Genomic DNA, 13,547 nt, shown 5'->3' with positions numbered 1-13,547 from the left:
ACCCTCTGAAGTACTTTTACCCCTTTCACATTCTCTACTTTCCATTCTGTATCCAGTAATAAAATCAGGATACGGGATATTTAGAACTTTTGGTGACGAATGAAGACTGTTTGGTAAAGACGGTAGATGGTAATGTGGTAATACAATGCGAAGGTTTGGCCATCTCATTGAAGAATGTAAACTTTGGCAAAGTAAAAAAAAGTAAGTGACTACTTAATTAAGAAATCAAACCAATTAAATTTATACTGAAATATAAGATTGCAATATCTTCTATTAATAAAATCAATTCTGCACTTATCTTCTTGAAACTTGATAAGTAACTTTTCATTGATTCATTCTTAAAATCAATATTTATTCTCAATATAATTAAGTATTTATTGCCAAAGGAACTCAGAATTTATTGGTGAATGGATAGATCAAAGTAGATCGTCTGTTGTTGTTCCTTATGGAGTCATAAATAAGCCCACTGATAAAGTCAGCGATTTTAAACCGAACGTCTCTTGTTTCAACAGCTCCCTCTAAGGCCAGGAGTATGTTTTAGCTACTCAGGCGTCACAACCCTTTTCACTGCGCGAACTTTATTCACTCACTTATCTACAGGTCGTATTTTAGACCTGGCTCAAAGAACGATCACCTCTGATACAGTAACCCCAGGAGTATTGTCTCGTAGGACTTTGTGGCTACGACACATTTATATGTGCACCAGTCACCGTATACATGGAAAGTCTTCCTGCAGCGAGATTCGAACTCACAACCCAAGAAATACGAATCTAACGCCATACCAACAATGCTAACTCAGCCTTACTAATCCTCCCAGAGGGATAATTCTACTATGCGATGATCGGGAAGACTATAAAGTGAAGGAGTTGTTTTATTGTCTTCAATCTTGATCTTTCTGATTGCTTACTCTATACTATTGAAACCTGGTATTATATGGGAATGCTTAGTGGCATTCTGCGTTGTCATTCGCATGACTTCAGCTAGAATTGAACAAAATTTTGAATAACTCCCATCCTTTCCCCCCCGGGGGGGTACCGTAGATATGGAGATGAGTAGCTTCCGTAATAATGTTTAATTCTTGCCACCCTGGTTAGTACAGAAATATCGTAGAATGGCTCCTCCCTATCGATAATGAGATGTGCTTCCTAAGGGATGGGTTGCGTCTTAGCCGGTAATTGCCCTTTGGATTCAACCTTTGTTCCGGCCAGTGCTGTCGCTGTGTCCAGTCATTCAGATTTTCCCATATGCCTTCGGCCGAATCGGAATTGTCAGCTGTGATACCTTCCATTCTGACAGAATGGAGAATAGACTTATTGTCTTTCACGAGGAAATAATATTTATTTTCAGAATTGTTGTATTTTCTTCACCAGAGAAAGATTCTTCATTGCAATAGTTAGCAGAATAGAACTGATTCTTTTGTTTTTCCATTTATCATCTCTTGAATGCCCGTTTAATCAAATAGATTATTTATTTATGTTGTTTATCAATGAAAAAAACAATTTTATCTCCTATCAATAATTAATGTTTTCTATTTAAATATTCAGGATAAGTGGAATGGCAATGCATTGTCCAAATACAAACCTAGATTGTGCATCATTCAGCGTTTGTATTCTTTAGTGTTTTTCATTGTTTGTATCACTTTTTATTGATCGCCTCAGTTTTTCTGACCACAATGTGTTAAGTGGATTGCATTAGGAACTTATTCGAATTATTTACTTAAGGTTATGAAATTTTCTTGCATATGTATTAAAATATCTTTAAAAAAATCTTTAAAACAGAATATACTAGTTAAAAATTAAAAAATATATATCATTTTTTGATATTTTAAAATATTCCAGGCATTTTAATTTTTAATTTTTTTCATTATTTTTTCTTTATTACCAAATGTAAATTTATTTGGGAAAAAAAATTGGGTATAAGTTTGAAATTCCAATTAAAATTTTTTTTTTTGGGGGGGGGGGATATTTCTATGCGAACACACTGATTTTTATATTTGTGTGAACTAAAATCGACTTTCAGTTATCCAAACGATTTCGAAACATAAAATGCAAATTTCTTTTCATGTTTAACCGAAATCTTCAATGTCAATTTTTATTTAATTTCCTCAAAAATGAAGTTGCTGGAGCATTTCAAAAATGCATAAATCTATTTGGAGCATTATTTTGAGAAAAAGAATTGGAATATACATTTTTTTCTCTGGGCCTTTCAAATATTGATTTTATTAAAAAGTACATTTATAATGCATTACATTACATTATGTACATTTATATAGTCCACTGTCTCTTTAAAATATTCAAATCATCCAATTTTAAAATGTTATTAAACTTTCTGTTCTTACTCTTTTACATTTTGCCACGTAGTTCAAGGGCGAAAAAAAAAATTGAAGTAATATGGCTTCGCAATATATTAAAATTAAATATATTCTATAGTATATATAAGTAAACATAATTTACAGGCACGTGGATGAAAAGAAGAATCCTTAGAAATTTTAATTTTAAATTATTACCCGAAGGGTGTCTTAATTTTCGTACCAAGAAAAAGCGATAGGCGTCGCGTCGGTCTGTATCGCGACAAAAGAGCAAAAGAGACGGAAATTTATCAGTTCAGTGATTTTACGATGAAGCTATGATTAGAATTTCTTTGCCGCGTGTCTATTTAGGCAAAAGAGTCTTAGGTATCTTTAAAAGAATACTGTAAGAATAGAGGACTCCTTCGCTCTGAGTGTGAGAAAAATGCTAAAATTATCGTATGTAGAATTAATTAAATAAAAAAGTGAAAGTTGGATCAAGAAATAACTTACCATAGACTAATTACCAATGAAATTACCATAGACTAATTTAAGATAAAAGTTATGAAAATAATTGGAATTTAAATTAACACTAGATTTACCAAGGGGTCATTTTGAGCCCTCTGAAAAAAGTTTTCGTTCATTTTCTTTTAGATAATTATTGCCATATTTTATGTGAATATTTTAATTAATTTTTACATACACTTATATAATTGCAATATTATCTTTTTTTTTCAGAGAAATGTCTATGGTATACCTACTTTTATAGAAGGGGTCATTTTGACTATTCGAATAAATATTGTTGAGAATACATGCATTTATATTTAAATATACGACAGCTTGATAGGGACGCACATAGATATAGGTATGAATATAGAAATAAGTAGGTGTATAATAAAGAAATGTGTTTATAAGAAGCAAGAAGACGAAGCCGAAAGTCAGTCAGATAGAAGCTATTATAGTTTGTTAATAAGAAGACGTGTGAGTCAATGTTTTGGTAGCAGAATAGATGGTCTTGAAGACCTAGATTAGAAAATAAACACAGAGGAACTGCCTTTTCATCACACCACACGTCAACAAATAATTGAAAATATTAAAGTTTTTTCTACTTTAACTTCATAATATATCGTCAATATATACTTTTTCTAAATACCGAAGGGGGTCATTTTGACCCCTTTCGTAGAAATAAGTATATGCCAACCGATGGCAAACCTAGTGTTAAGAGATATCATTATATTTATATATAATTTATGTTGTTTCTTATGGCACTTGCCATGGACAAGCCCGCTGTTACGAAGAAAGCGATTTTAAGCCGGTGGGAGAGAGTCTTTTGTTTTTATAGTAGCGCCAACAAGGGCCAAGAGTACGACTTTGCTACTCACACATCACGCATTCGCTTGCACAATCCCTTTTTACAGGAGGTCACATTCACACTCTCACAGATAGAACAACGGAAAAACCATGCCCGAACCGAGACTCGAACCCTGGACGCCCAGATCTCGGAGAAAACGCGCTACCCCTATGCCAGGACGCCGGCATATCTAATTTATAGTTTAGGGCATTATTCTAATTCATTCCATATCGTGTAACGAAAATAATTAAATTAAAAGAATATAACATCACAACTATTCTGCTCTTGGTCAGTACATAAAATGAATTACAAAGACAAAAAATAATTTAGAACGTACATTTATTTCGGATTAGTATTAGGAATATTAACAAAGTCCTATATAATATAAATAAAGAGCTTTATTTAATTTTCAAAAGCGTTTTCACCTGTTTTTAAATAGTTTATATTTACACTTTCCTTCTGTTTGTACCGCTATTCCTCTTTCCAGAATATATATCAATGCTTTAAATAAAGTTTTATAAACATCCCAAGAATACAATTCTTTTTAATAATTAACTTGTAGAGCTAATTAAAACTTCACTTATTGAGCCTTAACCCAGAAAATAAATAAAATAAAAGGCCCGAGCTGCTTGCTGTCTAAATAGTATTGTTTATATCTTTTCAGATAGTGAATTTGATATTGCTGTTATTGAAATGAGTTAAATTGGAGAAAAGTAATTAAGATATCATTTCGTTTATTTAATGAGAAATTTCCTTAAAATTCCCCAAATAAGTTTTTGAAACTGGGAAGTAAAATTGGAACTTTATTCTTATTTCTTGATTAAATTAATTTAATTCCAGAAAATGAATTATTCTCCGAAACAGAGTTTATTAAATTTATTAAAATTCAATTTTCAGATCAAGTAAAAATCAAATTGCGTATATTTAAATAATTGAATAATGTTAAATAAATCAATCCTTATAAAATTAAATAAGAATTTTGCAGGTCAATTATCGTAATTCTAGGAAATCATGAACTTTTAATAAATATTTTAATTTAAATTCATTTGTTTCAAGTAAAGAGGAAATTTTGAAATAAATTTTAAATCTTTTTCAGAGATGTTAAAGCATTAAAGTTTTTGGACAATTGTAATTTCAATATTAATATTTTATTTTCCGAAGTTAACTATCCGTTAATAATTTATTAATTTAAATTTTGATTCTATTCTTGATGATAATACTCTATTTCCCGAAATAAATATTAGTTATTAAATTTACTAAATTTTGTTTAAACTTTACAAAAAACTTTTTCCCTTGATAATGAGCTTAAAAAGCAATATATTTCAGAAGAATAAATAATTGAACATTAGATAAAAAAAGGTAAAATATTTAAAATAATAAAAATAATTAAAACGTCTATCATTTAATATATTTATAGACTATGCATATGCTTAATATTAAATATAAGCATAGCAACTTATTTAGGAATCCTGAAGAAATCATCAGTGTTCTTTGCCTTCTTATCTCTAGCACCAAAAATACATCAAGCTACTGATTCCTGGATGTATATTCTATTATCATGTAACAATGCTAATAAAAATGTCGGTTTAGTTAAGTTATATTAACCCCGTTTTAAAGCAACATTAGAGCTTTTTTGCGTCAAACCTCGTAATTTTGAACCAGGTCAGATGACGAGGATGACAAGTGAACTGTCTCCCCTACTCCAAGCTTCCACACCACGCCAAACCGGCGGGAGGGTTTTTGGCCCGAAAGGATTTGGCGTGTGCCTGACCCGCTTACGCGGCGGTGGAAACAGGTCTCGAGCCTGAACCCCTCCCGGTCCGAAGCTGAGACCTTAAAACCAGGCCACTTCGGCCCCCAATAAAAATTTCAGAAGATGGATAAATGCAAAATATGCATTATTTAAAAACACCTGTGAATAATATGCTCAACCCTCACTGGAAATTGCCTTGCAATAGAAATCATTTTCCAGAAATGATGAGCATCATACTGCCCTTTGATTTCATTTGTATTTCAAATCACATTAGGTCATAAATCAGCATTACATACTTTTTAAGTATTATAAGATTTTTCATGGATTTGGAGTGTCAATGTATAACCGTAGCAAACGTTTTGTGTCAACCTTCTTGTATGACTTAATTTACATGGATTACTGGTAGAACCCAACCTTTATGGCATTACAGATATATATATATATATATATATATATATATATATATATATATATATATATATATATATATATATATATATATATATATATATATATATATATATATATATATATATATAAGTATTAAAATCAAGTTCCTCGTGACCCGAAAATCCCCTGAAATTAGGCCCAAGAGATATACCATTTTAACAGAAAGGAAAATACAAAACAACAAATTAGAAGGAAATAACCACTACAAAGTAAAAATACAATAACAAAAATAACAATATAAACAAAAATATCATAAAATAGCACTACCGGGAAAACGAAAAGACAAGTACTTACCATCAGCAGTCAAGGAAATTTTAAGCTATCGATTGTGATCCCCGCTTTTTAATATACACTAACGGTAAATTAGGTAAGAAATTGTAGGCTCCCAGCGCCATCTATTGAGTGATCTAATATGCAAGGAAAGATCTATTTTTATTTAAGCCAAAGGTTTAATCCCAAACCATACCTTGTTTAATTAAAAAATTGACATTACAGTAATTTCTAGGAAATTCATTTTTAATTAAATTTTTAATGAGGTTGTTTGATGCTTCAATATAGGAATTTTTATTATTGCAAACCCTTTTGATCCTGTTAACTTGTGAGAAAATTAGATCTTTGAAAATTTTAGAGTTTAGATTGGAATGGTAGTTACATAGTTTTGTTATTATAAAGTTGAATTCATCCCTTTTATCGTATATATACGATAAAAGGGATGGTAAGTTCTTGCCTTTTCGTTTTCCCGGTAGTGCTATTTTATGATATTTTTGTCTATATTGTTATTTTTGTTATTGTATTTTTACTTTGTAGTGGTTATTTCCTTCTAATTTGTTGTTTTGTATTTTCCTTTCTGTTAAAATGGTATATCTCTTGGGCCTAATTTCAGGGGATTTTCGGGTCACGAGGAATCATTATTAGACCTTTGTCTGGATTTCCTCACAGAAAAAATCCCTTTCTTTGAATCCCTGCCTGAGGGTGACCCTTGAAAAAGTCTTCAGGCCGGATTCTTTTTTATTTGGTTTAATATTTTTTTGGTTTATTTGATTTTCCTATTAACTTGATTTTAATACTTTTCTATCAATTCATCTGTGTTTTAGAAGTAGCTGCAGTTGTGCTCTCTAAATACTATGAAGTTTCTTTCCTTTTCAGGTTTTAGATTGAATAAGTAATAATTTTTAATTGCGATTTCGAAACTGTTTTGTTTCGTTTTCAAACTATTCTTACTTTAGATTGAATAAGTAATAATTTTTAATTGCGATTTCGAAACTGTTTTGTTTCGTTTTCAAACTATTCTTACTTTAGATTGGTTATATATATATATATATATATATATATATATATATATATATATATATATATATATATATATATATATATATATATATATATATATATCTTTCAGATCCAAAATGAAGAGTACTATCGGCCAATTCGTCGAAAGTTTACTATTGTTGTTTTTTTTCACAATCTTTTAGAAATTATCCAATAGGCCTAGAAATGAATATGGTTCATTTGCATAGCCAGAATTATGTGCCATAGTAGCTTTAGTTTAGTTTAGTTATATTAACGTCCCGTTGTAAAGCAACACTAGGGCTATTTTGGGACGGACCTCGTAATTTTGAACCGCGGTCAGATGACGAGGACGACACCTGAGATGGCACCTCCCTCTCCACACCGCACCACACCATCAGGATGACGTTTGGTCTGACGGATTTAACGTGCAACAGACCCCCTTAAGCGACGGTTCTTCGGTGAAATCGGCTCACGAACCTGAAACCCTACTGCTCACAAGCCGAGACCTTACCAGCTATTTCTTTTATACTTTCACCAGCAGTTAGCGATATAGCTATATATTTGATTGATTGATTTGCGTGCTTGGTTATTTTTAAACCGGCGAATAACAATCGAGTAAAAGTGCTTGAATTTTATGTGGGTTTTAATTATATTTTCGTTATGCGTCAATATCAATTTCAAAATTACTTTTCAAATTATATTTCTCTCAAAAAACATTTTTTTTCTTTTTCTCAACGTCAGTTTGCTTTCTTTTTTAGTGTCTGAGGGCAAAACTGATGAAAGATCTTGAAGATTTTAATATTTCTGCAAATGCCAGAACTCATTTCGAAATTAATTTTGAATATATATATAGATAGATAGATAGATAGACTCAATTGTATAGATAAATTCAATAAAAAAACAGAATTTTGTGATTTTATAAAACGAAAAAAATTATTAAACAAAATTTATGGAATTTTTAGAAAGTTTTGATAGATCTATCTCCGCTCTAAGCCAAAACTAATTTCTAAAAAAAAAAAAAAGAAAGAAGAAAGCGAATATAGAAATCTCGAAAAGCAAATGACAATATTTTATGTTAACTATATGAATAATAAGCTGACAGTTAAAAAAATAAAGAATCTCCCTTGCGCTATGGTTAATTACAAATTAGAAATGTAATTTAAATTGCTTTAAGAGGTTTGATAATTCATGTTCTTTATAATGCTGCTCCGCAATTTGCAGAACTCCACTGAATTTCCAAAGTTCTCTTCAACATGAGATAAATTCGATCTTTAGTTCTAAATTCTGAAAAATTTGACAAGAAGAATGACTAAATTAAGATGTCGCATGGAGATTGTCGTTAAAGTTGGAGCTCAATCTTTTATGCAATCTCTCTTTCGTGATCTTACACTTTCATTAAATTTAATATCGTTGCAAGCAATCAGTTTCGGGTTTTATTTAGAATCTTTAAAATGCTGTAAATAATTCTTGCAGAAAATCAATACAAACAAATTATCTTGAACTAAAGAATCCGTTGAATTTTGCTTCTTGGAAGGGAATAATAACGAAATTTCTTAAAATTATTTCTATTCTTGTCGTAAAAATGTGTATTTTCTCTTAGCCTTAATTTATGATTGTTTTATTTTGCTTTGCTAATTAATTCAATTTACATTTCCATTAGTTTCTTGAACTTCAAATGCTAATGATGATGAATTAAATCTTATCATTGCTTCATTAATTTTAAGATGAAATATCAACATTAAGATAAAGAACATTAAAAGTTTCTGCACAAATATAGAAATTTGTTTCCATTCAATTTTTAAAGAAACAAATATTTTACCTTGTTTAGTCTTTTTAAATTTTCATTTTTCCGTGTCGCTGATCGTTTTCGTTTCACTTGTTTAAACAATTAAGTTTTCGCAAATTCGGCATTCGATCAGAAGTAAAAGAGCTCACGAATGTTTTATTTTAAGGTCAGGTGGCTTCTAAATGTACTTAACCTTCGTGTTTAAAGTCTTTTAACCAGTAATCGATTTTTAATCACTTAAATGAAGAAATATACATTATTTTTAGACAAGACTCAAATCTAGCTAAATGGAATGTTTAGTAATAGAAACTTATTAGATTTGAAACTTTTGATACCAGAAAAAAGAAAGTATAAAATATATCTTTTAAAGCTAATATTTTGAAGAAGAAACATGAAAATCCTTTCTCTCTTTTAAAGACATTAACAGATTTGTTATCGTTTTTAATTTTCCAAGAGGTTATTTTTTTTACGCCACTAGTTAAAAATTTCATATATTCTTATTGATCTCTTCTTTGTAAGAATATAATGAACACTTGAGGGTTGCAGTTTGAGAATTTTGCTTAGTTTAAAAAGTATTGATAACGTCCAGTATTCGTATTTTATGTTTAAAGCAGACTAAATACTCATGTTCTTAAAAAAATAATTTGATAGTTTTTGCAAAATCAGAATTTTGATTCTGTTTCGTTTTCTCTCTGTCAACATATTCTTGAATCAAAATATACTGAAATCATTTTTGTTATTGTCTAAGTACAAAATTAATTTGTAAAAATATTTTACAGAATTATATTTTGTAAAATATTTCGGAGGTCTCTTCAGCTGGAAAATTTAATAACAGTAGTTTAATACACTGAAGCCTCGCTTGACGAGAACTTACATAACGAGTAATTCGTATATGAGAGGGACAAAATGTAAAAAAGTTAATCTCTTAACGAGCAATGTTTCGCAGAACAACTAGTCAGGAGACAATGATGTCACATGCTGAATTGATCTGTATCAGTCTTTGTTGAGTGTTTATTCAAACAGAACCTTTAGACTTACATGGTATAAGCTTTGGTTGGATAGCGTTGTCGAACGCGTCTCCGAGGAGTTTGAGTAAATGTTTACCTTAATCGATAACTTTTGTTCCTTACCAAGATTTTCGGACTTGAGTTGGATAGCAATAACATCGTTGAGATTGGGGAAGAATATAACCAAAATTACTGAAAAACTCGTGAAACTGCAGTCTGAGTCATAGCAAAAAGAAGTGGGAAAAAATTTGGTCAGGAGGAGAAGATATAATAGATGTAAAAGAACAACAAGCTTCCAGTGAAATAAGGGAGATGCTGAAAGCATTGGAAATTATTGCCTCTTATGTTGTTCTTATGTTATGTCATAAGATAAAAAAAAATAGTTATGCGCGCTATAAATTCCTTTAACAATAATGCTGTGTCTCATTTTCGCCAAATTTTGAAGCATAGCCAAAGACAAATGTCTTTAGAAAATTTTCTTGTAAATAAAAGCATGCAGTATAAATTACAAATTTGTTTGAGTATTTTTTTTTTCGGAATGGAACGCATTTCTTATTTTACATGAATTTCTATGGAAAAAATTGTCTCCCTTAGTGTGTGCATTTCTTCGGACTGTAATTGTTTTTTAAAATTTTCTATACAATTCAAAACTTCTTAATTAATGATTAAAACATTACACAGTAATCAAATTTATTATAAGCCTAAACCAAACACAAAAAGAATTCTTCTTACCTTCTTTCTGTTCCTCAAAACTGCGTTGTCTCTTTCGCCTTCGCTATTTCCTGGAATCGGTGCAGCCTTCAGCTTCATACCGATGATGGCATATACCAAAGTGATGACACTTAGTGGCACTACATACTGGAGACATACCAAAGTATAGCCGTACACTTTCCACCAAAACACAGGAATTCCCACGTTCTGGCAGAATGGTTTAGTGTAATCTCCAGTCTCTGGATCAAACATCATTGTCACTCTCAATGCTATGGCATATGGAACTCCGATCAGGGATCCTAAAATCCATATGAATAGAATGGCCCACTTGGCGCTTCCTTTGGCTGTTTTGGCTTTGATCGGATACATGACAGCCCGATAGCGGTCAACTGCAATAGCAGCCAAGGAGAACACGCTGACGTTCACTGACATCACTTGGATGAATGGGCAGAAAGCGCACATGAAGGGAGGCAGGACCCATCTCTGAAGCAGAGCAGCCTGGAAGTGGAATGGGATGGCAAACAGCCCGATTACTATGTCAGCAGTTGCCAAGTTGGCGATGTAATAATTGGTGACTGTTCTCATTCGGCGACTAATAGCTACTATGAGAAGCACCAATAAATTACCCACAACTGACACCAGTGATATTGTTCCATAGCAACAAGAAAGGAATATCACCAGCGGAGTGGGCACCTCATATATATCAATTGATATGTAAGTGCCATTAGGTGAAGTGGACTCCTCTTCACCTTGGCTCTTCATTGTTATGTTCAGATTCATTGCCAAATTTTTCAGAATGAAAACTTTACAGTCCTTAAAATCAATTCTTGTACTAACTTGCCGTGATGTAAATACCTTACACTTTATTATATGACTGTCTCATAAACTGCTTCCCAATAGGTTAAAATAATATTCACATAATCATCAGAAAATGTTTTGCTCGAGAATAATTGAGTAAAGATTTAGATAGTTTTTTTTTTATTTCATTATATAAAGGACACGTATAGCATGAAGTACGTTGATCGGAACGAGCACCACATTAAAATTCCTGATCATTTATAGTGTTTACAGATGATGGAAATTATTCATTAATGGAAATTAATAAAATTAAATAATAAATAAATAAAATTAATCTAATAAAATAATTTAACTAATTAATGTAATAAAATAATTAAATAAAGTATATTTCAATGTCTACAATGATGAGAAAAATGTCTTACGGATAGCACTTTAATCACTTGAACAACCTGTTTGATCCTAACAATCGAGAATCAATATTTTTTCCAACAAAGAAGTAACAGAAATGCATTTTCAAGAAGTCAAGAGTCACTTGTTTCACTTAGCACTCTGGATGAAGTCTGGATACCTGTTAAAGAAAGAAACAAAATGTTATTACAGATTATAACTTAGTAACAAATAACTTAATAACAAACATTTTTTTTTCTCTATTTTCTCGGTGTTGTAATATTTAAGAAAACATGATGGGATACTTGAGACTTATTTATTTTTTATGCTCCTTCAACAAGTTGTAAGTTCTTATATTAGGATTACAGAACATGTTGATGCAAAAAAGTGACGCTTTGAAAGGGTTTTAATCAATTGTTTCTTTTGTCCAGGTAATTAATTCAGAAAAGAATACAATGAGTGTTGGCAAAAAAAAGAGAGAAAACATTCGTTTTATGATTAAATTAAAGTTGTCAGTTATTTTCAACTAAAACCCCTATTAGGAACGCATTATAAAAAAAATAAAAGTTTAATGTACCCCCAGAAAACATTATTATAAGGTATTAAATGAAGAATTATTTGTATGCCAGTAAATGACTTGCACAGAACAGCAGTTTGATAAAGTTGTTACAATGTTAATTTTAAAAAAATTGAAATCAATTATAACTACAATAGTTTTAAATAAACGGAGGTAATTTTTTTTTACTATCTTGCATTCCAACTGCATTATAAATTGTCTTTGATATCTTCGAAGCATGCGCTATAAAATATAAACAATTTGGACAATTTCATTTAAAATCATTCTATGAATATTTACTTAATCTAATTCATTCGAAATTTAATTATTTTGTTAAACAACAGTTAATAAAAGGAATGAAAAAACTTTTCCTCAAATTACACATCGTGTCAGTATGTAGTTTTTTCTATCCTCACTTAATAAATAGATGAAAATCAAAATCAGTTATTCAGCGATTGCATTAAAAACTATCGCTTCTTTATCAAATCCCATTGTCTCATAGAAGGAAAAAAAATCCGAAATTCTAAATTCAAGAAACGTTAGTAAATGCATATACACTCAGTTGCGACATCTCCATAGTCTATTGTAAAAATTAATTGGCAATTATTATATCATTTTGCGGATTAAATTCATGTTGGCTAATTAATTAAAAACTTTTTACTTATTAGAACTCCTCTGTCTGATATCTTTTTTTAAAGAGAAAAGAAAATGAATAGGAAGAAAATGGTTTGTATAAGATTTGCATATAATAAATATGCTTAACCCTTTCTAGGGCCGTGGGAAGTATGCTTCCCACCAAATTTTTCAATCTTTGTATGAAATTATGTACGTTGACATAAGTTCTGACAAATTTTTTTAGTAAGTCAGAAACTTAGATGCTTCAGTTCTTTATCTCAGACAAAATGACGTGTCTTGATTTGTTACTTAATTATTAATTAACCAAATTGATTAATGAATCAAATTAAATTTATCTAATAAGCTAAATGAATCCCTTTTCTTATTCTAATTTCAAGCCTAAAAATATTTTAACATAATATGACTAGAAAAAAATGGCCCTTTAAAGTTAAGACATTACTCAATTTACATAAATTTCATTTTTATTAAAAGTACATACTTCCGTGAGGGAGTCTGGAAATCAAGCCTTGTCTAATATCCCCAGTTTTGGGCAAAG

The 13,547-nt window shown here is 30.5% G+C and overlaps 1 protein-coding gene across 1 annotated transcript in view; it reads right to left on the bottom strand.

The window, feature by feature from the left end:
* LOC129962625 (neuromedin-K receptor-like) overlaps window positions 1–11,397 on the bottom strand; it is a 92,717-nt gene extending 81,320 nt beyond the window's left edge. The window contains exon 1 of the mRNA XM_056076478.1: window positions 10,657–11,397. Within this exon, the coding sequence (XP_055932453.1) occupies window positions 10,657–11,397 (741 nt within the window). The remainder of the gene's footprint in view (window positions 1–10,656) is intronic.
* Between the last annotated feature and the right edge of the window lie 2,150 nt (window positions 11,398–13,547).

This window comes from Argiope bruennichi, chromosome 1 (genome assembly GCF_947563725.1).
Source record: "Argiope bruennichi chromosome 1, qqArgBrue1.1, whole genome shotgun sequence".
NCBI classification, from domain to species: domain Eukaryota; kingdom Metazoa; phylum Arthropoda; class Arachnida; order Araneae; family Araneidae; genus Argiope; species Argiope bruennichi.
The sequence above is the reverse complement of the archived record's forward strand: the minus strand, read 5'-3'. Positions and strand labels throughout refer to the sequence as shown.